Source organism: Lissotriton vulgaris, chromosome 2_1 (assembly GCF_964263255.1).
Source record: "Lissotriton vulgaris chromosome 2_1, aLisVul1.2, whole genome shotgun sequence".
Taxonomy (NCBI): domain Eukaryota; kingdom Metazoa; phylum Chordata; class Amphibia; order Caudata; family Salamandridae; genus Lissotriton; species Lissotriton vulgaris.
Genome location: NC_141687.1, coordinates 669,708,336 through 669,735,957, shown reverse-complemented (window position 1 = coordinate 669,735,957; position 27,622 = coordinate 669,708,336). Strand labels below are relative to the sequence as shown.

The following is a 27,622-nucleotide window of genomic DNA, read 5'->3' as shown; positions in this document are numbered from 1 at the left end:
CTCATACCACGACATTAAAACACATTGAAACATTTCGAAACGAACAACAATAACTGGATAACTGTATACTAGATGTACTGCTAAACAGTACAGATACACTGCTAAAACAGTGCAGACCGGATTTGTGTACCCAAACCCGTCTTGACCGGACACAAATAATGCACCCGTCTTGATGCGTCCCCAGCAACGGTACTCACCGGGAAGCACGGAACGGAAGGCCTCGGAAACTCGACTGGACTGGACCGCTACAACGTCACTGCTGCTGCTGCGCACTACGCATGCGCCTCGACACTACTGGTGGGCCTCTCGATACCTCGGACACTGCTCTCTCGGCTGGGCTCTGGTCGGGATCCTCCGCACTCCTCACCGCCTCGTCTGGATGTCGACCGCAGTCTCCGTCACCTCCGTAGGCCTGAGGGAGATACAGGAAAACCTGCAGATGCGCATGGGGTCCGTCACAGCTGTAGTCGGGGGCAAAGCCTGCGACGCATCACCGGCGCGTGGGGTGGGGGAGGGGTCCCTGTTCGGGCGCCAAATTATGTGGTAAATATTTTACCGTATACGAGTTTGCCAGATAATTTCGGAAAATTAAAGAAAATAGCTCAATCAAATGAGAGGCAGAGTCCTTGGTGTCTGAGTCATAAGGGCTTTAATCATAAATGATGACTCGAGCCATGGAAATCTATTCCATCAATACAAGGGTTCGGATATGCAATGATGGCAGGGAAGATGTCAACGATTTATTCACAGTACATGACATATATAGTAAGATGACACAATAGCATTGAATACAGTAGGCGTGACAAGTGAAATGTATATGATAAGAACACATGTGCGTAGCAAAAAGGCGTGAACAGGGGTGTGCACAGAGGCGTGTTCTAGAAACGTCACAGAAAAGTGTCACAAGTGGGTGGATGCTTAGAGAATTCTTGCAGAGTCAGCTGAAACCTGTAGCCTGAATGCTATTATGACGTGTGATTGACGTGCATCTGGAGGAAGCTAAGGGTCTGACTTTTAGCACTAGTAGAAGAGACAGAAGTCTGGCATGTTAGATCGACCTGTCCCTATAACATATCTGATATCTAGTATTTAGAGGATGTTTAATCTAGAGTAAAAGGTCTCTTGGGCAGAGGCTACTCTATACTGAATGTTAGTGCATGTATAGGTGCCTGCGTGTCTACGTGCGGGGCCATGGGCCTACTCTGGTAACGGGAACTGTAAATTACTTGCACGGAGACAGGGAGACTTGCTCTTTGCTCTGCAGCCGGGGATATGTTTACCTAAATCACTAGACAGGAATGTGTTTTCGAGGAGCTGAGCTGGCTACGCTGATAACTTGAAGGTAAAATACTGTTTTTGGCAGGCAGACCAGGCCGAGCCGGGCACCGCTCGCTTGGCAGGAAGTAAGGCAGAGGTCAGGGATGCGTCTCCATGCTGCAGCTTTCAGAGGCAGAGACAGAAGTGGCTTGAAAACAGAAAATCAGGGCCTAGCTCGGCAGAGCCAAGAAAAACGTGAAAGTGCACCATGTAAAGACGGTGGCACGGCATACTTAGGAACTGAATTATCAATCCATTCATGGTGGATCTGATAGAGGACATGTTAACGTTGGACGCAAATGTATTTGCGTCTTCAGACTCGGTCGTGGAGGGATATTACATGTACTTGAAACTCGTACATGGAGCCGTTGGGGTACACGTTAGGGGACACAATTGACCATAAAAATTTCAATTACCTCAGCCTTCACAAGGGGAGAACCTTCTAGAAGATGTTGGTGTTGGACAGGGATTCCCCACACACAAAGTCTAGCACCAGGTATAAATATTGGACCTCCTGAGACACTCATCAGAACGCTCTTGGACCTGTGGAAGTTTGAAATCAGGATCTCCTCTCGACCCCGTTCCTCAAAAGCAATGGACAAAATTTGAAGACGAACTGTCAGACCCTCTCTTTACAACTTTGTAACCAGACACAGTGCCTGACTGTTGGAAAAGGGCTTTAGTGAAGCCATTGCTGAAAAAAAGCACAATTGGATCCATTAGATCCAGTTAATTTTAGGCCCATTTCCCTTCTACTGTTTCTAATAAAAATTTTAGAGCGTTATGTAAATACGATCTTGTCACAATATTTAGAGGACTATGCATTGCTGGAGGAAGAGCAATTCAGCTTTCATCCCAGTCACTGAACCGAGACTGCTCTGATTTGCGCCACTGATGAAATACAGAGGATTACAGATAATGGACAATCGGTTGTACTGGTCCTCCTTGATTGGTTGGCCATGTTTGACATGGTAAACCACCGCACTCTTCTAGCTAGGCTTATGTCAGTAGGTGTTAGTGGCCCGGTGTTAAACTGGCTAAAATCCTATCTGCTTGGTCGCTGTCAGGCCGTATCTGTTCCCCCATTTCTATCTAAATTCGGAATTACCTCAAATGGCGTTCCCCAAGGCTCTTCCCTTAGCCTAATTTTATTCAACAATTATATTAAACCTCTAATCTCTCTTATTAAGTCCCCCAAGATGAAGTTGATTTACTATGCGGACCATACCCAGTTGATTTTTATCACTAAATAAGGACCAGGATGACACTCAGTGCAACTTTCAAGCATGTATCCAGGACATATCTAACTGGATGAATGCAAATTCCATTAAGATGAATGGAAGTAAAACGGAGCTCCTTTGCTGCCCATCCAACAAAATTCCTTTATCTATATCTCCTAATTTTTGCCCATTACCCATGGAAACTCCGTTGGTTCAATTGCGGTATGAAAGCTAGGGGTAGTTATAGACGAAGGTCTCTCTATGGAAAAACAAGTGAATGGAAGCACTGGGACTAGATTCACACTGATTCGTGCCCTCTAAAAACTATATTCATTGCTTGATTTCCCAGCCAGATCACTGATCTCTAGAGGTGTAATATTAAGCAGGCTAGACTCATCTTATTAGGAGCTCCCAGCTTTTTATTAAAGAAGTTGGAACACATCCAGATAATTACAGAAAAGCTAACATTAAACAGACCACGATACTCTTCTGCGACATATGCCCTGCGAGATCTTCATTGGCAGCCTTTCAAAGAGAGGATTATATTCAAATCGCTCTGTATTGTACATAGGGCGCACTACACAATAAAGGCCAAAACCCTTACAGGCCAAACTAATAAAATATACCCCTGGCAGATCCCTTCAATCAGCCTCTTGCAACTACGTCCTAGAATTCAGATTTTAAAAAGTCTGACATGGAGGGCGTGCTTTTACTGCAAAAGCAGCTCAGATTTGGAATAAATTGCTAGCCCCATTAAGACTTCATTCTGTCCTATTAAAGTTCAGAAGGTCTTTGAAAACTTGTCTTTTTTCTCATTAATAGCCAGTTTTAGCCTTTTCAGATTCTCCTCAGTTGACTACTTTACATATTAATCTAGTCAGCGCCAGCATACCATTTTGGTCACAGTGCGCTTTATACATTTCAAATACAATATAATATAAGACAACTGCCCTTCTGCCAGAGGACTGCCCTGCTGCTTTAAGGACTGCATTGCTGTCTGATTAGGGGAAATGGACCAGCTTGCCTTCATCCCAGGATAACCAGAGTGACTTTAGGGTCAGTTGGCTGACATCTTGAGTGAGCTACAGGGGCACAACAAGCTTCAGAGGCCTCCTTGAAACTACCCAGCTGACCTGCTGAAACTGGACCATCAAATGGACCTGCCGAAGCCATGCTGGTCTCTTCTGGAGTGAGTCCCTGATTACCAAGAGTTGCATCCCCAAGTCCTGGACCCTTAGGTGGCATTAGAGTGTATTCCTTCTAGGTAAAAGATGAGAATCCTCAGGTTTGGGTGCCTCACGCCTATGAATGCTCCTGTTCCTGCCAAGACCCTTCTGCCCGCTACAACTGCAAATACGAAATTCCTGTGAGACCTGCTCTTCCCCAGCGAACGTTGACTAACAGTGCAAGACCTGCACTTCACGCTACAGCAACGCCAGCCTGGGATGACAGCCAGTGCAAAGGTGCAGCAACGACCATCTGTGATGCTTAACCGACTCTTTGCGCTAAAGCAACAACTGTCCGCGACGCTCAATCTCCTCCACCGTGAATGGACCTCTTCGTGTTGGACTTAGAAAGTAACTTTTCCCCCAGACTAACCTGGTCCCTGTATTTGACACATGCTCTGTCGTGGTTGTAGTGACTTCCTCCCGGTCCTGTGTGACCAGATGACCGGGAGTGACGGTTTGTGCTTTTAGTCACTATTTTTACAAAAAAAATTACATTGAATATCTCCGGTTCTACTTATTGGATTTTTTTTTCTGGTATAATTTTTTCTGGTATCATTTTATTTTTAACATTTCTTTTTCTGTATTGGTTTGAGATTTTTCGTCCATTGTGTTTTTACTTTATTACTGTAAGTGTACAGCATTAATACTTTACACATTGCTTCTAACTTAAGTTTGGCTGCTTTTGTGCCAGGCTACCAGAGAGTTATGCACAGGCTAATTTAGTAACTTTTCACGGTTCACCCTCAAAAGGATTTCGGTCGTTGCCTAAATCAGGCTTCCACTCCTTACACCCAATAACCACATTTTTGCAGGCAGTGGTTATTTTTGCATGACAGCATTTACTCTTAAGTTATATGTTTCGAGATAATGATTTAATCTTAGACTGACAGCCTTGGTTTAGACCCACTATGTTAACCAACATTTGAAACAAGCTATATGATTAATACACTACATTACATTTCTATAAGTCTTTTTAATACACATACCCTTCTCTGCTCCGCAGGCCACTTTTCCCATTTAAAGGGTTTGTAACAACGTCACACTTTCCAGATTCCTTACTTGCTTTTCCCACTTTCAATCAACTTTCTGTTTTCTTACTTTAAATCTCAATTGACCAATTATTGTGCTTTCTCACTGGTAGAATGATGTAGTGTCAATATAGTTATTAACAGGGTTGCATTCTTAATCATTTGCAGGTCCGACTGCATCTTTCATCATCTTGCTACACCTTTTTATCAGTATAACATTTTAAATGGATCACTGACATAATATCGAGGGACATAATATCGAGTATCTAAAATATCGGCGACAAAATATCGACAGACAGAATATCGACTTTGCATCTACAAACAGGTAAGTACAAAAATATCGAGTAAAAAATATTGTTTACAAAAATATAGTTTGTAAAAATATCGACTTTATTAAAAACAATGTTAAATTAAATTAATAATAAAAATTATTTAATAAAATATACTTAAAAATACTTACATTACCTTATAATAATTAAATAATTAATTAAAGTTATAAAAACATTTTTTTACAATCATATTTGTTAAAACATATATATATAGTAACATAATATAATTAAAATATATCCAATATTATTACCGTAGGATAGCGGAAGTATAAAATTACTATTCCCACTCCAGAGCGTGCAACAGTAGATAAGGCGTTGGATAGCGTAGAGGTAAAAATTACTATTCCCACTCCAGAGAGTGCAACAGTAGAGAAAGCGTTGGATAGCGTAGGGGTAAAAATTACTATTCCCACTCCAGAGAGTGCAACAGTAGGGAAAGGGTTGGATAGCGTAGGGGTAAAACTTACTATTCCCACTCCAGAGAGTTCAACAGTAGGGAAAGCGTTGGATAGCGTAGGGGTAAAAATTACTATTCCCACTCCAGAGAGTGCAACAGTAGGGAAAGCGTTGGATAGCGTAGGGGTAAAAATTACTATTCCCACTCCTGAGAGTGCAACAGTAGGGAAAGCGTTGGATAGCGTAGGGGTAAAAATTAGTATTCCCACTCCAGAGAGTGCAACAGTAGGGAAAGGGTTGGATAGCGTAGGGGTAAAAATTACTATTCCCACTCCAGATAGTGCAACAGTAGGGAAAGGGTTGGATAGCGTTGGGGTAAAAATTACTATTCCCACTCCAGAGAGTGCAACAGTAGGGAAATTGTTGGATAGCGTAGGGGTAAAAATTACTAATCCCACTCCAGAGAGTGCAACAGTAGGAAAAGCATTGGATAGCGTAGGGGTTAAAATTACTATTCCCACTCCAGAAAGTGCAACAGTAGGGAAAGCGTTGGATAGCGTCGGGGTAAAAATTACTATTCCCACTCCAGAGAGTGCAACAGTAGGGAAAGGGTTGGATAGCGTAGGGGTAAAAATAACTATTCCCACTCCAGAGAGTGCAACAGTAGGGAAAGGGTTGGATAGCGTAGGGGTAAAAATTACTATTCCCACTCCAGACAGTGGAACAGTAGGGAAAGCTTTGGATAGCGTAGGGGTAAAAATTACTATTCCCACTCCAGAGAGTGCAACAGTAGGGAAAGCATTGGACAGCGTAGGGGTTAAAATTACTATTCCCACTCCAGAGAGTGCAACAGTAGGGAAAGCGTTGGATAGCGTAGGGGTAAAAATGACTATTCCCACTCCAGAGAGTGCAACAGTGGGGAAAGCGTTGGATAGCGTAGGGGTAAAAATTACTATTCCCACTCCAGTGAGTGCAACAGTAAAGATAGTAGATACTTCATATATTATTTAAAAAGTTATATATATTAATATCTATAACAAATTTAATTAAAAGTTATTACCACTTTAATATGATATAATAATTAATTAATTACAAAATCTAATTTAATTTAATCATTACAATTAATTATCTATTAGCACTAATTAATTACAAATTAACAATTAATTAATCAGTAATTAAACAGTTACTTAACAATTACAATCTAATAAATACACAATAAAAATTAACATATGTAATTAATTATAATTAAATTACTTCCCACCCTACTCCCCTATAAACCCACAACCCGCTACAGAAATTAAATTAGTTTAATTAACATAATTATCAATTAATCAATTAAATAAAATTAATTGGCAATTAAAATGTAATTAATTACTAAATAAAAATTAATTAACAATTAATTATAAATATCAATAAATAAATGTACATATTTAATTAATTATAATTAAATTACTCTACATAAATTAACATATTTAATTAATTATAATTACATTACTTCCCACCCTACTCCCCTATAAACCCACAACCCGCTACAGAAATTAAATTAGTTAAATTAACAAAATTATCAATTAATCAATTAAATAAAATTAATTGGCAATTAAAATGTAATTAATTACTAAATAAAAATTAATTAACAATTAATTATGAACAAATACCAATAAATAAATTTACATATTTAATTAATTATGATTAAATTACTTCCCACCCTATTACCCTATAAACCCACAACCCGCTACAGAATTAAATTACGCAAAATTTAAATAACATTAAATTAATTAATTAAATTACATTATACAATAAATAAACACTTTTAACACATAAAATACACTATAAAAAATTCGATATTATTAAAAGTTCGATATTTTTCTTAACCTATATTATGTATTTCGATATTTTGACTATCTATATTTTAAAATTCGATATTACATTACTTACCTTCAAAACGATATTTTTGATGTCTATATTCTGTCCATTCGATATTCTGTCCCGCCTATATTTTGTACTCGATATTATGTCCATTCGATATTTTGTAGTCGATATTTTGTCTGTTTACCATTTTAAATACATAAAGCATTGTTTATGGGTGTCCATACACCATGTGGACATTTCAGTCCCATTCTGATTTCTCACCATTCGATCTCTATCGGAAAATAGGGGGATGGATTCAGAGTGCAACCATGCGTGATTCATTTTCTCCTGAGTCGATTTCTTTTTTAGACTTTAAGAAACATTCAACATATGTTTTCGGAATAGTCATATTAATTTAAAAACTATTTATAACACAGCAGAGCAATTACGTATAAATGTCACATTGGATGGCAGGTGTTTGGGTCCTATAATGTTATTGTAAGGTATGGTATGCAGCTGGTGGTGTATTTGGGAACACACTATCGCAAATATGTAAATCACTAAACATAGGGGTTGATCACGATGTCATCCTGAGTCTCCGAACCGCATTCGATTTGTCCGAAACCGATCCGGAACTCGCCTTTCCGACTGACTCTGACACTATTCCCAACAAGCTATTACGATGGCTGGAAGGCGTTCGGACTGTCCGACTCAGTTCAGAAAGGCATTGAGAGTAACTAAGTCGGTCGGAGCTGAATCTTAGCCATCTACAGACCGAGCGATTAGGATGTCAGATTCGGAGAGCCTTTCCAAATCGGTTGTTCCGGGACGGATTGCCTGTCGGGATTTGACTTTGTATTCAATAGGAGGCCCCCCTTCACCCGGGTCCCTCCGAATCGGGCTGTGGGGTACCCATGGGTTCCACCTTCCCATGCATGCACAGTGTGGCAGACAATATGGGGTGCCCACCGAAGGGTGCAATGTTTTCCCCAACAACCCGTTTTGTCAATAGGAGCCTGTGATCTCATTCGGAAAACAGGCACCCATTGAAGGCAATGGGAATCCAACCGAATGATGTTGGGAAGCATCGTAATCGGTCGGTCGAACTGGCAGAACCTGATTCATTCGGAAACGATTTCGAAACTGCTTAGTCGAAAGAGTTTCCTAACAAGATCGTAATCAGTCCCATAGTGTGTCAGCCCACCGTCATTTATGGAGAGCACATTTTCTATTGAAAGGGTCACAAAATTCTGAGAAATAACAATACCCTGGGGTTCGAATTTTGCCTACTTGGTGTTCACCCTCCATTCCGAATTCCACACTTTTGCTTGAGGGATTGTTTGGTAATTTTGAGTTTTGAAGCACGGAAAATGCATTTCCCCTGCAGCTTGTGCAAAATGTGCACAAGGGAAAAGGGTGAAATTTGTAGACTACATAGAATCCTGATTCAGGTGCTAACTTCTCTTAGCACCCAAACTGGGATTTACATGGCAGTCATAATGACCATCCAGATAATACTTTAATGCGAGGTTTGGGTATATCCCCTCATTACTATGTTTGTGTTTCATTATGTCTTTTTATATTTTGCTGGATGATACATTGCAGTCTCACATCATACAATCACTGTTGCTCACAGTGACAGTTGTTGGGGCGTAAATGTCCCCTGCATCGGTCCGAAGAGCATGCACCCCTTCCATGAGTGACCCATGTAGCAAGTTCCTGCATATGTTTGATTTATTTGACCTCAGTACACAAGCCAGTCATGTGTGCACTAGGGGTGGGCGGAATTTGCGTAGTCGCGATACTCAAAATTCTGTGAAACAGTAAGAAATCTCAGCGGACACGCAGAAATTCCCCAAACACGCAGAATTGCTTGTTCGCGATGCTTTTTTCCTGTTCGCGATCGCTGTTTGCGTGCTTGGGGGGAAATATCATGTGAACACGCATTTTGAGAACGTGAACAAGCAAAAAATTCTGCGAAGCTGCAGAACATAGAATTTTTGACAATTCCGCGTTCTCCACGGAACCCGAAATTACCCAAATTCCGCAAGCGGAACGGAATTTACCGCCCAGGCCTAGTGTGCGCACTGCAGCACTACATGTAGAGGAGTGAGACCTAGAGTCGGGCTCTGGTTTGGAGAGGTTCACCATGTTCACCTCCTCTTCACTGAATGTCACTACCATCAGATCACCAGGCTGTGGAGGTTAACAGTTTAAGTTTCAATTGATTATATCTGCAGTACAGGGCCATTTACGTTTCTCCCATTTACCTGCAGTTGAGTTCTTTGGTCTATCCATATGGAACATTTGTATGTGTAGTAGTGTGACATGAAGTGTATTTGCTGTTTTGCACTGTTACAGTCCAGGAATCCATTTTAGATGTCCTGTTGTATAGATGGACGTTGCTGAGTGCCTGCCCAATAGCACTGTGAAGTGCAGGAGTCCTCCGAAGCATACCTGAGTTCCTTTGAAATGGACAAGACTGTAGGGAGTGGGGTCTAGGACATAGAGGGCCTCTTCAAAGTTTATAGATTCTTTGCTCCTTCCTACTCGATTCTTCCCCAGAGGAGTTCTGCCAATATTTAGTGAGATAGCTTGGTGAAGAAGCCTCTCCCTCTTTTGTGACTTTGTTTGGATCTCCTGAGAGGGAGCTCCCAGGCCAACCTTTCCTTCCTCCTAAAGGTAGAAGATAGGAACTGTAACTTGAGCAGGCTGGAACAAATATAAACAAGCATTTGCAATGCAATAGGTCTCGCATTTACACAAGTTTGAGCTATTGGCATTGTAAATGACAATGCCTTTTATTTATGTTTTGGTTTATAAAACTTAAATAAAAGGCACCCTCATTTACAATGCCAATAGCTTAAACTCCCGTAAATATGAGACCAATTGCATTCCAAATGATTGTTTAAAAGTGTGTGTGGGGGTGATGTTGCAAACAGAAGGTTGCAGCAGGAACACAGGCGGGAAGGGTGTGTGAAAGCAAAACTGAGGGTGCGGGTGTGGGGAAGCAAAACTGAGGGTGCGGGTTGGGGAAGCAGAAATGATGTTGCGGTGGGGTAAGGGATAGGTAAGCAAATGGTAAACTGAACAATGTGGAGGGCAGGGGGAGAATAACAAATGAGCGAGAGCAACGTTAAGCTGTTGGTGAAAGCACACCCTTTGCAGGTAATCACTCTAAGACAAGGAGCAAACTGCGGCGAGCTGCCACTTTGGAACTGGAGAACTGCTCATTAATGCATTCCAATACCTTTCGGTCTGGTTTGCAGTTGCGGTTGTTGGAGAGTGTGTCCAAAGAGACATTTACAGCCAAAGAGTTTCTTTCTTTTTTAGATCCAGTTCACAGAGGAACAAATTGAGAAAAGAGGGTAAGAGACCTTTGTTGAAGTCATGGTTTTTAGCAAGTGAGCGGAGGAGCAGACCTAAAGCATATTCATGTTTAACATAGATGTTTGTTCAGAAAATAAACACGCCAGATCTAGCGGAATTTACATCACCCACCCATGACCTCTCTAAAGGCATCTCTGAGTTTCCCCCTTTTGTCTCCCAAGACCCCTGAAGAGCTCCCCGTTTGCTATGAGTGAAACAAGCCGTGATCACAACTGCGCATGAGAGACCCTCCTGCCCTCCTGCAGTAAGAGAAGCTCATTAAAAAAAATAGTGCTTACAGACTAAAGAAGACCTACTGTGTATCAACCGAAGTAAAAGGGCCAGTCCTCATGGGAGGTTACAAATGAAGAGTAGGCGGTACTAAGGAGGGACTAATAAGCCTAATAACGAATCTGAAACCAGCATTTACGAAGGACAGTGGCAAGCCAATGACAAATATGAGCGGAGAGCGGACGGTGCTTCAAGAACATACCCCAATACAGTATGGTTCATAGAGCAGCGCATGCGCTGCTCAGGCTCAACCTAAAAAGGATAGACCCAGAGATGGATCCAAGAAATCTGCAGTCTCTTTCTTCAATCTGAGTTTCGGGATGGGGCGAAAGCCTTAGCTGTTGCGCCAGGATTTGTCATTGACCAATTCTATGGGTGTTACACCAGTCAAGACTGAGCAAGACATCTGAGTTCTAGGCTATATGGTTGCTGACTGTGGCTGCCTTGAAATACCTTGAAGGAAGCTGCTTACTGAGTTTTGTAGAGTAGAACTGGAGGTATCTCTGCTGGAAGGAAAGACTGAATTTAAGAGAAGTGTCTCGAGGAGCTGTGAAGAAGGAACAGGACATTGAACCACTATAGTCTACGAGAGGATCTGCATTGTTAGGCTGGGAGAAGAGGCCTTGTTTCCTGGGTACCAGTTCAGTGTGTCACGCAGTGAGGCAACTTGTTCCCCTAAATCTGTACTTGCATGCACTTCAGCACCCCTGATCAGTTCGTGGAGAATGGTGGAAGTTAGTCAGAGACAGTAGTAGGGTCTACTAAGGGCAGAACCAAAAAAGAAATGCCTAAGACGGCTTGGTGCTAAAGAAAATCATAATCATGTTGGTTTGCTAAGGTGTTAGGGATGTGATTTGGGCGCGATGAAGAGCCAGCAAAATGAGATTTTCCTCCCTTTAACTGGTGCATGAGTGAGTACTCAGTGTCTGCCAGTGCTGATCCTTCTCTTCTGACTCAGAGGCACAAACCTCCGCATACTTGCACCGCTGAGAACTTTGCAGAAGACAGCATGGCTGGGGCACGGTCAAGGGCTATTGCCTATTGGAGATTGTGCGCTAGTGCGCGCACACACAGGTGAGGTGCTCCAGACCCAGCAAACAAGACAATGAAGGACACATCCATGCGCTGAATTTAAGCATGCAGTGTGCAACCAAGGTTCCAGGGATCCGAATGACATTAAGAGACGCCGTGGCAGCTATACAGAATATCATAAGACACCTATACTTTGCTAGCCTTACTACTTGTTGCACCCACAGCCTTGGGAAAGTGAAAGAAATTGTACACCTAAAGTCTGTAGGGCAATGTATCTAGTTAAGCTACATATAAGAAACTTGGGAGGAACCTCATGGTAGTTCTTATTTCCGGCTGATAACTCCGTGAATTACATTTGCACCCTGTATTATTTTATTTGTGATATAGCTATGTCCTGTGAATAATTTACTTTTCCTTTATCAAGGAAATCACTGGCTGAGGAATTGATTACTATTCCATGCTAAAGCGAGTTCTGAATTTCTAGCCACAACACCTAAGTGAAAGGATGAACGAATAGCAGAGTGACAGAGCACGCAGCTACCCAGGAACTGAATGCCCGCGTGTTAGGAGGAGACAAGATAAATGCATGTATCTACTAAGACACGAAAATACATATTTTTTCAGATATTTGTGGAAATAAGAGAGGTTGCAGAGGTGGCATAGGGGGAGAGGAAGGGCATGCCAGGCTTTGGTGGTGACCACAGCAAGACCACAGCAAGAGTGCAGACTACAAATCTGAAATGTCTGAATTTAGGTACTGCAAAGGATGGACATTTCATGAGCATGGTGATTTTGCAGATTTGTAGAGAATGAAGAACTTCAGCATGTACACCGGAGCAAAGCCATAGATAACTTTATGACAAAGGCAGAGACGCGAAAATACATTATTTGTGTACAACGTGCGAGCCAGTGAGGTAACACGAGATCAAAAGATTAGCAATTGAGGTCAAGTGCTAATGTGGCAGCTGCATATTAAAGATTGTGTAGCCTGGCAGTCAAGAAGCTTGGTAAACCCAAATAATGGAATTAATATTAATCCAGGCATGAGGCAGTGAACACCTTGACTACTGATTTGTGACAGTAAGTGGGAGGAGGGATAGGAATATTCACAGGATTCCGATCAAAAAGCAAGAAGAATTACGTTTATTAGTTTGCTTAGGGAAAGCGAGATTAATACATAAATTGTAGGCAAAGGGGATAGAAATGAGCGGTAGTCCTAGTTCAAAAGGCCAATAGGAAAAATCACAGCGTTATCTGAGTTTAGGAAGAAGAGATATTGTGCATCCAGAAAGAGATGGCCTACGTACTGTTCTCAAAGTTGCATAGATGCAGAATCACCTTCTAGCCTAAGAATCAATTGAGTATTGCCCAAATGGGGAAGAGTCCTGGGGTACACCACAGGATGTGATTGTAAAGGAGGATGAGAAGAGAGAATGCGGTTCTACTGATGATCTGTCAATCCAAAATGAGGGAGACCACCCAAGGGCTGTACTGTAGATTCCCATTTCCCTAGTCGGTTGAGCATGATGGAAGAAATTGAGGCCAGCGTAGACTGCATGAGCTATTTTATAAAAATAAAAGTGTATGAGTAAGCCTTGGCTGCTTTACCTAGCTACCCCCAGGATCAAGGACTTAAGTGGAGTAGTTGGTGTTCACTTTTTGACCACATAGGTAAAATGCTCTCACTGTCACAATTTTCCCCAACGCCCCTGAAAAGCTCCCACTACAGTATAATTGTTTTATGAATACATCAGTCATGTACTGTGCTCTTTCATTCACATACCACCTAGATCAACATTACACAAGAGGTTCTGTTCAATGAGATGTGATTTATTCGCCATACTCATTACTGTTTAAAAATATGCAGAAGTGTTTAAGGGCCTAAAATGTGACACATCTTTTCTGCCATCTACATTGTTCGCTCATTTCTTTCAGGAAGCAGCATGTGCCTACATTCTCATGGTTACAGCCGCTTTATGGATCTCCGAAGCGATACCGCTTGGTGCGGCAGCGATGGTCCCAGCCTTTCTTTTCCCTTTGTTTGGCATCATGAAGTCGAGCGAGGTAAATATTTCAAGAGTTATATGGTCCTTCTATATTGGACAACCTCAAATATTCCATTCAATTCCTAGGAGCTCCTTACCTCCTAATGGGGATTGTAGGTGAGGGTGCACTTAATTTTTTTAAAATATTGAGTATAACAAAATAGCAAATATTTTGTAAAGAAATGTTACTCTCTATAAAAATATTTTATTGAGTTTTTTTCATACTCTGCAATCTGCTACAGAGCATAAATAATCAACAAAGTACAATTTTATCTTCGATTACACATTTAAATTCATGTACACGTTTATTATTTGTAGGCTTTCCTGTTTTCAGTTTCTATTTTTGGTAAATTCTAGTGTTTTTTTTCCAGTGTTTTCAAATGATTTCAATACCTTAAAAAAATAGTGGTTATCAGTGATTACACATTTTGATGCCATTTTGCGGTGTTTATGGAACGTTATACATTTATTATTGCTTTCTTTCTGCACTGATAGTTAATGGTGTATACACAGCGTATGTACAGAGTATATGAGGTCCAAATACATTTTTGCAAATTAAACTTATTGTAGTACACCATACAATACTTCTTCAGTGAGTCTTTTGTCATGTGCACTCACTTTTTCCTTCCAATGTAAACTTTTTTCAATGAAAAAGCCCTCTCAACGTTGGCACTTGAGATGGACAATGCCAAAACAGCCAGTACACAATTTGCTAACTCTGGCCACTGACATAGCTTTCCATGCCAATTGTGGTGCACTTGAAGATTGCGATTCTCTGGGCAGGTGTGGGAACATTTGTGTTGAACTGGGCGTGTATGCCCTCAGAGGTATTAGAGCGGTCAAAAATTAAGCAACACTTTTGAAACTACGGAAAAAATTGTCCTTTACTGAAGGAATCTAGAACTTGTACAGAGTACCACAGTGAGGTTTCATTGACGTGAAATGCCATGGTTGGTGAAGGGACACTTCTATGCATCATTGAAAGCCATTTCTCATACATTGTAAAATGAAAGTTCCTGAATTGCTTGTTACCAAGTGGCAAGCACTCTAACATGGAACATGTTGCGGTGCCAAAGTCACTAATGGTGTCACCCACCCTACTCTGAAAGAGATGTTTCACATCCACCCCAATTATGCTGAACACTTGGCAGACAAGGGTGTTTTCAGACTCTAGTTGCTTTATGATGTCCACTACAGCAGTTATGTTTTCCTGTAAAAATCTTAGAATGCAGTAGAGTGTTCTTTCTTTCACATTACTATCAACATGCGACCATAGATCCTCACATTTCTTGCCCTTGGCATCATCAATTCTGTAAACGGTTGCCACATGGATAATATAGCATTCACAGCCCCTTGGACTGTTAACCATCAGCTAAGTGACACAGTTTGGATGACTCTTTCTTTGATGCCACACAAAGCACAAAATGAGAAATATTGGCATTTTAGTTCCTTCGCATAACAAAGCAATGCACCAGAATGGACTATAAAGTCAATAGCATTCTTCATTAACTCTGATGATTTTAAAGATGCTTTCAGCATATGATCCAACAAGTGGCAAGGATCTCTTACAGGGAAGCACTTCAGCTCAAGTATCACACACACACACACACACACTCTATTAAACAGTTAATTAAAACCGTAACATACTAACAACATATTGATACTCAATAAAATATTAAAATATGTAAAAATTAATAAATGTTATGTACACATTTATAGATCTGGAAATGCAGAAACTTTTAAAGTCCAAAGAGCAACATTCCAAGTTAGTTGAATATATCACAATTGGGCATTTGATCGAGAGAAGGTGTATAATATAAGAAGAAAAAACAATAACAAAGAGTGTCACAATACTTGTTACTGAAGGTTTAGCTTCCATCTATGTTAATTTATGCAATGAGAGTGGAGCTTGTCCGTTTCCTAAGAATGGGCATTATGCAGTGCAGTTAAAATAATATTAGCAAACTTCCCAGCTCTTTCTAGAACTTGGGCTGAATTGTTACCGAAGCACAGATCAGATGCTTCCCTGCAATGTCTGAGTAACTTTTCCCGAAAAACTGGAACCATTAGGCATCGGCGATCATTGGCAAGATGAGGGCAACAACATAACAAATGTAGCCAGGATTCATATGGATAATTGCAGAGCCTACATGTTAGTTGGCCATTCCTCCGAGCCCACAGCGGGTTAAAGTCATGAATTGGAAGGGCTAGCAACCTCATATTAATGATTTTATTGCAAGTCTGTGATTTAAGGGAATAGTAAAAATATGGTTGCGGTTTTCCCTTAATATACGAGTCATTCAAAGCTGCAAGGAGTTGTTTTTTGGGGAGCCCAGCAACGTCTCTCTCGAATGACACTAGAGTAATTTGGTTTTTTATCATTTTTTTCCACATTGACAGGAAAACGATTGGATTAGAAAAGTTGACGAATTCAATTTTCAATGTGGAAATGGCCAAGTGCAGCTGTCTGTGCCAAGGGGAGAGTTCATCCGTAAACAATGATTGCAATTGCTCTTTCATGGATTGAGCTGTAGCGCGTAGGATGCAGATGTAGAATTTAATTAAGTCTTCCAGACAGTGAAGATCTGCGCTTGCCAGGCCCAGCTCAAGTCTCAACCTCGCCCCCCTTGCATGCTGGGGAGCCGAAAATATTTTCTTATAGGCCATTATTTGATAGTTCGCTAAAAATTTATCCATTGTGCCAGGGAAGGCCAAATTGCCATAGGACATTGCCGGGAGTAGTTTGGCGCGTAGAACCCTTAAAATTGGCTCACTGTCGGGCTGTGCAATTGCCGATTCAAGTGCCTCAAACTATGAATAACCCCTGCTCCCTTGGAGCGAAGATGTTTGAGATGAAAAACTTGATTTGCCTTTTCATTAAACCACACTCCTAGATAATTGTAGCTAGTGCAGGTAACTATGTGCAGGTCGCCTGCTCGCCAGGACAGATTTTTCTTTCTTTTATGTTTCCCAAAAATCATGACTTTGGTTTTTGATTCGTTCATCAAAATATTGTTTTTTATGTTATATTTATTGAGGGCAATGAGCGCTCTTTGTAGGCCTGTTTTTGTATGGTCCATGATGATAATGTCATCAGCGTATTGCATGACCTTTAAACATATGCCACCCAGTTTTGGGGCAACCAACGTTTCACCTGCCAGTTCTTTGGGCAAATCGTCAGTATAAAGATTGAATAATAGCGGAGCTAATATGCAGCCTTGCTTTAGACCATTGTTTGTTGCAAGTTTTGCAGATATTGTCGTGGCACTTGTTTTGATCCTCACCCAGGTTTTCTGATGCAGACAAATCAGTGCAGAGAGGAGTGCTGATGGTATCCCCCATAAGTATAGTTTGTTCCATAATGTCCCTTGGTTGACTCTATCGAATTCTGCACTGTAGTCCACAAAGCAGCAGAATAACGGTAGCTGATTGGCCAGAGTAGCTCTCCAGGACAGATAGGACAGTGCTATTATATTATCCGTTGTGGAACAGCCTGGCCTAAAGCCTGACTGAGTGCGGGGAAGAATGCTATTTTCTGTAACCCAGTTTTCAACTTCTACCAACAGGAGTCGAGCATAGGCCTTAGCTTCAATATCCAGTAAAGCTGTTACCCTACAATTAGCCGGATTTGAGCGATTACCCTTTTTATAAATTGGATGTAATATTGAGCCCTGCCAGGTGGATGGGATTGTGGCTCTAAGGAAGGCTTGTTTAAAGAGAGGTGTAAAGAGCTCTGCCAAGAATGATCGTTTTGATTTAACCCTTTCCATGCTCATGACGAGCTCAGCTCGTCATGATGCACGGTTGAGCTGTGCTGATGACGAGCTGAGCTCGTCATGAACAGTGGGAATCCTCCAAACTCAGCACAGGAGGGGAAAACACCTAGCAGCGAAGGTGTTAAAAACGGTGGCAGGTATTTCATTTGGCCCTGGCGCTCTGTCATTCTTCCTGCGGCTAATGATCTTATTTACTTCAGCTTCAGATATGCCTGAACCCTGGGTGTTATCGTAATTTGGTGCTTGAGGTGAGGAGAAGACTGGCGACTCCCCTGTCCCGCTCCTGTAGAACTGATTGATGTGATCCACCCAAACGTTCTCGGGTACTCCATTCTCCTTGAACTGGCCACTGTTACTGGCTTGGTTGATATATCTCCAGAATGGAGCTGGATTTTTTTCCTTAAGAAGAGAGAAGATTTTAAGCCAAGCTTCCTTTATTCGTTTATTGCGTTGCTCCCATGCATGTTTCTTATGGGCAGCTCGAAGTGATCCATTTGCGGCACCCTGCAGTGCTTTTTTCCCTTTTTGTCTTGCATTTCGGGTAATTTGACGCCTCCATTTGCTTTCCGGCATTTCCTTGTTTGGGAGCTGGTTTAGATTGTTTAGCACCCGTTTTTGTTGGGCATCCAGTGTTCCCCCCAGTGCCCGATGCAGATCTAGCAGAAGGGTGGGCCAATATTCTAAGAGGGCTTGCCAACCAAAAGCAGTTTTTAAATGATCATTTTTAATTGTCCATGCAGACAGTTTTGTGCTAAGATTGGTAGTCCATTTTATCCTCCGTGGGACTTTGTTGCGTTCTGCGCCTGTGGATTCCCCTATAGATGTAGATTTGCAAGTTGCGACAGTAGAAAGGCTAAAAGATGCTCTTAGGGGCCTATGGTCACTCTCTATGCGAATATCGATGTCAAAGCCATTCAGATGCAAAGCTTGTCTGCTACTAATTGTGGAGATATTCCTGTATGTTGCAGGCGGGGTCCATGTTTGATCCTTGGCTTTCTTAAGTTTATAAGCAGAGGATATGGAACAGGCATCAAATAGGGCTTGTAATACCTCGGCCCCTTTGCGGTGCTTATTCTCATTTCCTATTTTGTCGAGAGATCTATTATTAAAGTCCTCGACTATAAGTGGATTGTGATGAGGATATCTAATGCGAAAATCTCCAATGATAGCTGCCTGGTGCTTGATTTCGCTCAAGTATCGGTTTTGACAGGTCATCACACAAATTTTTCATATAGGTAGCTGAATCACTGCAAATACAACCAATATCAATCCAATCTATGTTGAACTTGGAAATAACCTTTTTGCAACAGCATTCCAAGTGACATTGCATTCCATGTTTTCCAAAAGTCTGGTGTCATGTTTTCACCACTTTACCAGATGCTTGGTGATATCACTCTTTTCACATATAAATGTCACTATACCTTGCATTGAATGTTTAAAGCCTGAGGTGTTGGCAATTTACCTACTATCAATACTGACTCATTAGAAACTGGGGCAGATGTATCAAGGGTTTTTACCCATTCTCTGTAAGTAAATGTGATGGCACACATTGGCAAAGATTCTTATGAAACCAGCCATTTTACCTATCAGTGAAAGAATCAAACACAGCCAAAATGTCAAATATGATTTTGATATTTCCCGATTCTCTACAGTTTATAAAATCATTAAACACGACCTAAAACATGCTTCTAAACCCTTCATCTTTAGACCAAAGACCACAAAACTGAAAAAAGCAAAAGGAAGACTGTAGGGAAGTCAAATCAAAGACGAAATTATATTTTAGTGACCTCCTTAAACAACAAATTCAAGCAGAATGCTGTTAGCCCAGTTTTTCATGCTGCTAGCTTGTATAACAAAGTTACATTGTATTGGCACCCTTCAGGAAAAAATGACTCTTTTACTCTTGTTTTCTTTTCTTTGAATATCATTTAGTTTGTGGTTCTGCAGGTGTTATTTCAGTATTTATATGTTTACACTGGTGAAGGCTATTTTCCTTTTGGTGGGATTTTATCAGTTGTTATAGGTTTAAACCTAAAACCGGACAGCCTAATTATTTGTTACATATTTTAAATCATGCCTTTCACTGTTCCCACACTTCGTTTTTGGTAGGTGAGTACAAATTTTGCATCACAATTATCGTGCTGTTTCAAAGACACAACAAACCCAAGAGCACACACAACTATGGCAAGGTATCATGCTTGTTTCCAAAGCCATCACTGGAATGCACTTATTAATTACCATTAGACACAGTTAAAGGTCGGCCGATCTCCCTTACCCGGAGAGTTTCCAACAGCACCTTCCTTCTGGGATATTGAGATCGAAGGACAAGTTCCTGCTGACTGTTCATGTGAGAAGCGGGTTAGGGATGACAGAAATACTTTTCCTGTAACACTGCAAAAATCGTGAACAGCTTACATGAAGTTATATTACAAAAAATAGCAATCTTCGTTATTTTACTTTTTTGATGGCCTTCTATAGTGACTTGTGAATCACTATTATGAATAACACAGCAAGTGTCTTTATTGTCTAATAATCAAAATTCTGGCTCAGCAGACTATAGAAGAGAGTAGAGTATTACCCTTCCTATTCTGCCCTCAAGTCAAATAATTTCCCTTATGTTGCAACCACTACACTGCTGTAGAAAGGTCATAGACTCTACCCAAGAATTACCAAAGTCTCAAAGAGCAAATGGTTCAGGATTTTACTTTAAAAAAGACACTGAGCGGCGTTCAAAAGGTCTACCAAGATGGCCGCAGATTGAGTGAGCTAAATCGATCACTGCTCTATTCTTAATGATTTTCTAATGCAGTGATGGAGAATTGTAACTGCTTGGTGCATTAAGACCATACTGCACTGCCAGTGAGACTCGGCTGACCAACGTTTGAAGTCATGCCCGTGAATAAAGAGAGAAGTCGAGCGATGGTCGAGTCAGTCGTGGGCCCTGGCAGGCATGGCCTCTACCAAGACATAGTAGTGGTGGCTGGCCGAGTAAGTGCATGTGCAGCAGATGTGGTTGGCAGCCAGCTACTCTGCCTAGTAGCAATGCCAGTGGAAATCAATGGGAGTGCTTGCTGCCACAACATGCACATATTTGAATAAACATCTGGTAAGGAGAGAACGGACTGTGTCTGTGTGGAATCCCTGACACTGTAGTGCCAGGTGAGACACGTTCCGAGGGGCAAGATGGAGTGCCATTGATAGTGAGGCGCGCTTTGAGCCCCCAGTGTGGACTGGATTTCTTGCAGCACCTAACTCGGTAACAGTTGGCATCTCATTGAGAGACACACATAATAAGATCGCCTCTTCGCACATATAGTCCAAGACAGTTGATCTGGCTAGGCAGTAGCATGGGGAAAGGTGACCCAAGACAAACTGGCCTTTGAAGCATTGAAGGCAACATGCAATCCAGACAAGGCCTCAAAATCTGCACCCAGTGTCGGTGTAGAGGGACATGCGGAGGAGCACTTTGGGTTGGAATGCACATGCTGCTAATGCAAAAGAATGGCAATCTGATGAAAATAGACTACACAATCGATTTGCTAGTGCAGAGACCGGATGCCATGAATGAAAAGTTGGAGAGGCATGACTCACACATAACACAAATGGAATGTTGCGTATCGGATATAGAAGACTCAATAGTCCAGGTTACCGAAAAACAGAAAAACATGGCAGGAGAACTGATAAAAACACAAAGCAAGTGTGAGGATTTGGAAGCCCGATCTTGCAGAAGTAATGTGCGCATAATGGAGATTACGGTATCAACTGCAATATCAAAGATAGAGGAGTAGGTGGATAATATGCTTATAATAATTTTTAGTAGAGAATACCTGTCACCTGTATTCGTAATCAAGAGAGAACACCCCAATTTGGGGACGCATCGGGTGCCGGGTGTTACTCCACTCCCTCTTCGGGATAAGCTGTTAAACTAGAGAGACCACAGCAAGATATTAGCCCTCACACGCAAACTGGGTGAACTCTCTTACATGAAGGCTCTCGATAACCTTTTGCCCAGGCCACACATAAGCACTTCGGTTAAGAGGAAATTACAAGAACTTATCTTCACTTGTGCCGTGCTGTATCCTGAAAAGTGTTCTCCCACCACCTGCTGGTGGCCCCATTTCTGAAAAAAAAGAAAAAAATGAAAAAGACAAAGTGCTACAGCAGAAGACATGAGCTGCAGGCACAGTGACAATAACTAGCCTGCTCTGCCTCTATATGATGATTGCAGGTATGGCAGATCTGCTGGGCCCTCCCCTTGCGTGTCGACATGCCTAACATAGGAATTACCTACGGACATGTGCTGGGGGCAGACTTTGACGCTCTCCATGTCCTTGCTAATGGACACAATGGCTAATAATTCAGTTTAACTTTGCTGGTGGAGGTCAGCCTGGCAGCTCTGGATGGTGTTTATGGATGTACAGTTAGCCGCTCTGTCGTCTCCGCCTGTGCTGGTGGAATAATGTGTGGCTGGAACAATAGCCATGACTAGTAAACAGTCTAATAATATTGTTAGTTATACTCTGTGTTATGTTAAATGTGTTGTATACTTTTTTTTAAACCTTTATTAGTTGCGTTCAGCACAAAAATATGACAGTGACAGCATCTGCAATTCATTACAACGAAAATCGTGGTACATTCCAGAGAGAGGTAGCAGCTTCACTCGGTCCAGTACATCACAGGTACAGCTTCATATGTACATCAAAGAGATACCAGTATACCAGGATCTTCCCCCCCATTACAGTCAGGGGTGTAAGGCGGATGATCCGCACCCCCCCTCCGCTTTCAGGCATGAGGACAGGCCATCAGGGGCGGCGCCGCCACAACCCACCAATCCTGAATCGTCCGTGATCTGTCCAGTCAGTAGGCTATGCCATTATGTGCAGCATTGTACCACCCGCACGGTGAGCGTGTGCACCCCTGCCAAGCAGCGCAACCAGCGTCTAGTGTAGGGATATGCAGGTCCTACCATAGAGCGAAGCCGCGCTCATCGCTCCCCTTCGCAAGTGTCACCTGCATCAACGAGTATGTGTGGCCAACAGTGCGTGCGCCCACCATCACAATCCCAAGATTCGGATGAGTAAGAGAGGTCCCTCCCTAAAGCAGTGTCACCAGGCCTACGAGTGTTCCCAGCCCCCTCAATATCAGTCTTAAACAATTGTCACGACTACCCAATTTAATGCAGGTGGTGCAAATTACCTCTAACCATGTGTGAAGTAGTATGGTGAATGCGGTAAGTAGCAACCTATACGCTCACTGGCTCGGGACCGGTTCGTCATCTCCAGAGGAATCGCTGTGCGTCGCCTGAGACAGCCAGTACACTTGTAAGGAGGACCAAAAATCGCTAGGCGCGCATCGGGCGGGTAACAGTTCCGCATAAACGCCATGCTGGTCCTGGCAGTATGTGAGGTCGTCGAGCCATTCCTTAAATTTTGGTGCTCTCCCTCTCCCCCACCTGCAAGCTATCCTTCGCTTAGCGAGGAGCAGCGCAATGTCAACAAATTTACGGTCCGGTTTGGGCACTTGCTTGGTATACCCCAGTAGAATCACTATTGGCTCAATTGGTAGTGGGCCAGCAATCATTATCTGGAGTGCGGCGTGTACCTGTTCCCAATAAGTTTGTATGGCTCCACATTCCCAGGCCAGATGAAGGAAATCCGCGCCAGTCGCCCGGCACCTAGCACACCTATCATCCTCCGAGAGATGAAACCGAAGTTTCCTGACTGGGGTATAATAGTAGCGTTGCACAAACTTATAGTGAATAATTTTCAACCGACAGCTGGAGGAGATCCTAGCCGTGACTGCGCAGCAATAGCTCCATTGCTCATCCGTAAGTGCAGATGGCAGTTCAGAGTCCCAGTTAGTCTGGGCTTTCGGCAGTATCACTGGGCGTTGCCCACGTATAGCGGCGTATAGTTTAGACACTAAGTGCTTGCCATCGGAGACGAGCATGACATGCAATGGCAGTACCGTCCCAGGTTCTTCCGGGAAGTTGGGGAGTATTTCGCGCATACCCTGCCTGAGCCTGATATAGTAGAACACCTCCATGGGTGTCGGAGGAGTAGTTTGGAACAACTGTTCCTTGGTACGGAACGTTCCGTCCTGAAATAGGTCTCCCCATGTATTAAGGTGTACGCGTTTACACATGGACCGAAATCCGTTTTCCGTTAAAAGAGAAAGTTTCGGGTGATATGCAAGGGGCAGTGCCGGGGAATAGAGCATGGGGGCGTCCAGCAGTTTAGTTACTCTCCGCCAGGCATCAATAGTACAGGTGACAGTGGTAGCGGGCGTCTCAACATCCCCGATCAGTCCCATCAGCATGCCCTTGAGCGGGAGAGGATGAACGATCCAGTCCTCAGCAGCGACCTGTGGCATAAAGGGAGCGGGGTTAACCCAGTGGTAGGAGTGTTGAGCCTGAGCACTGAGATAGTATAATTCCATGTCGGGCACATCGAATCCTCCCCTATCGTATGGCTGCGTTAAGACCCTCCAGCTAAGGCGTGGTTGCTTACCACCCCAGAAAAGGCGCAGTAGCTCAGAGCGGAGCCGTTTGAAAAAATAGGCCCCCGGGTAGTAGGGAATGTTTTGGAATAGATATAAGAACCGCGGGAGGACGACCATCTTGATCAGGGAAGCTCTTCCTGCCATCGATATCGGCAAGGCCCGCCAGCGGGACACATTATCAGTCAACTGCGAGATAGCCACCCAAATGTGTTGTATACTTGTAAAGCGCACAGCTGCCCCAGCAAAGGGGCGTCCCGGCGCTGTATACCACTGGGGAACCCATCCTGGCTTTCCCTGTGAGATGGTTCCTCCTGGGCATCTCCAAGGTGAAGACAAGCATCCCCGGCGCTGATGGGGCCGTTAGTAGAGATTAAGCAAGCTATTGCCCAGAGTTGCTGAGTGGGACCCATGGTTGGAGTAGGCACCGAGGCGAGAATTATCGAGTCCGCTGACCATGGCCCAGACCAAAGTATTTGTCAGGTTCTCCCCTTGTGTGATCACAGTTAAAACATTGAACATTTTGGAATGGGGTGACTTGGGATATATAGGGATAATTCAAATTGGGAGCACTGCTGGAATGTTTGAGTTTGGCGTAGGAGTGGGTCATGTTTATATTATTGCTCCTTAAAATAGTCAGTAACCTAGCAGATAACCCTATAAACTAAAAGCATACTCTAGATGCCTATTGAGAACCTCACAAGATAGACAAGATGAGGCAGCCCATGGTTAAACTGATAAATGGAACGTACAGGTGCTCAATGGTTCCAGAAGGTTGATATTTTTTAGTAGAGGGCACATTGAATCAGTCGTACATCACAATAGTGCACGTATACATAGCCCAAACTCTGATTTTCCTGAATTCTTACTAAATGGAATGACAAAATGTACAGCACCGGAGGTACACACGATCATATGGGGAGGTGACTATAATGTGACACAATATAGTACATTAGACAGAACCAATAACAAAGCCAGATATCACCCTGCAGCTTGTGCTGCATTCCTGGATGTAATGTAACAGAATGACCAGGTAGATCCGTGGAGAGTTAGAAATAACCAGACACAGTTATACTCCTATAATCAAAAGTGCACAGCACAGTCTCTAGAATAAATGTTTGACTTGGAACTAAGGATGTGCCTGGTTGGAAATGGTAGTATAACATATACTCTGACCACACCTTCATAAAGTTACCACTATATATCCCAAACATAGCACTACGCAGAGATTATAGCGATTCCAGCCAACTATGCTATTAGATACCACATTCAAAGAGGAAATTCAACAAGCTATACAAACATAGTTTGAGATAAACATAGATTCAGTACAGGAACCTGGAATCTAGTGGGAAGCATTTACAGCTGTTGGAGAGTGGAGGAGAGTGTATTTCGAAAGGACATGGTATCTTAAAAGCAATAAGGGCCTGCATGGATAATTTGGAGGGTGGACTCGAGACACAAAAACATGAATGACCATATCCCAGCTACTTTGACATTAATCCAATCCAGAATACTAGTATCCCTTGAAGAAGCAGAGTATTTGAATGTATTTGAAGAGTCATACTCCTACCACTCTTAGGGTGGCTACTGTGATAACGCTACTAAAGCTGAGCAAGGATGAAGGACTGTGTAACTCCTACAGACCTCTGTCTTTAATCAACTTAGATAACAGAATTCTGGCAAAAATAATCGCCTCCCGGCTGATGCGCTTTTGAGGGGACTGGTTCTACCAGAACAGTCCAGATTTTATACCAGGACAATCAACTGCAGACAATCTGAGAACTTTGGGGCTCATTATGATGGCGGGCAGACATCAGTCCGCCCGCCCGCCATCATAACGGTGATGGGACCGCCCGCCAGACATGCGGCGGTCCCACAAGCCCAATTAGGATGTGCCCGCTACACTGGCAGACCCATCCTGGCTTTTTCACATTGCGGATAGTGCTGTTGGCAGCAGCACTGTCCGCAATGCTTCCTATGAAACTCACTTGTACCAGCAAACAGCTGTGTATTAGTTTGAGAAAGTTACTAAAGCCCTAAGTGCGTGGTGGGTTTATTACTTTAAATTTCGAGGCATTCTATCTGACAGACCAAGCACAACTCCCGGCACACTGGTTCCAAAACACAAGGCAAGTACCGCACAGGGTGCTGAAAATAGATCTTGAGGATCCGTGCCCACTGGAAACTATATTGTCGAAACCTCTGATTCGACCTACAGGCGAAATCCACACAGTACATTGTACTATCTGGGCACAGGCCAGCCAAGCGCAGATGTGTACGGTGGAAATACTATACTCACTATATATACCCTTAAAATGCAACCCCAAAGAGGCGCTCACATGTGAAAGATATTTTGTCAAGAATCTGCAGTTGGACAGCATTCTAGGTTTTTACACATATATAATGATAAACAGTTTATTTCCAGAACCGAATATCGTAGTAGGGGAGGTCGAGGCTCCTCCCCACCTGACACTTTCTATTATCAGAGGACAGATCAGTCAGTCATTTCCAACATCTCCTCAGGGCCCTGAGGAATGGAACCAGCTAACCTTAGTAGTTGCGGGACCAGTGGTTGAAGTGGGCAGGATCGGCAGGGCGCGGTGTGTTACTACTTCTTTTCAGGTCTCGCCTGATCCAGCACATGCGCTGCTCTGGCCAGACTTTTAGTAAGTGGGCTTCAGAAAATGCTACCGTGGCTGGCCTACAGCTTGCGGTTACACTCGCTGGCGCGCGCTTACAAGCAGAGACGCAGGAGCCATCTGGCTTTCATCTTGCTCTCCAGTGCGCGTGCGCCTCGCTCTGCCTCTTCGCTTTGTTCGCGCTTCAACTCCCTCCCCCTTTCTCACCACAGAGCGCATCTTTCAACTTGTTGCACCGTCAATGCTTGTATTGGGTGGGGGTGTGGCTAGCCAGAATCGTTCACCTTTAATCTATCGCAGCCATTTAGTGTTCATTTTATGTTTGATTACTTTAGTTAATTATCATCACTTTTTCGTCTGCTGTGCTGTACCTGGCGTCGGTTTGAATTGTTGACTTGTGCCACGCCCCCATCGGTTTCAAGCTGTAGGTGTAGATTTCAATACACGTTGCTTGTGTGCAACTAGGAGGAAAGCGACCATACTTTAGCGGAGGTTTCTCACTGGGTGGCGAACTCGCTGTTGTCCATTATTCTGATACCAACAGGACATGATGATTTACATTTAGTGACAAGGTTAAAACCCTTAATTGTGCGCACACCACAAGC

At 42.8% G+C, this 27,622-nt stretch overlaps 1 protein-coding gene across 2 annotated transcripts in view; it reads left to right on the top strand.

Moving 5' to 3' along the window:
• The window catches only part of LOC147730952 (solute carrier family 13 member 1-like), a 540,726-nt gene that overhangs the window by 75,542 nt on the left and 437,562 nt on the right, over nt 1-27,622 (top strand). For both annotated transcript variants that reach the window (XM_086955853.1, XM_086955852.1), the window contains exon 2: nt 13,995-14,123. In XM_086955853.1, coding sequence (XP_086811979.1) covers nt 13,995-14,123 — 129 coding nt within the window. The remainder of the gene's footprint in view (nt 1-13,994; nt 14,124-27,622) is intronic.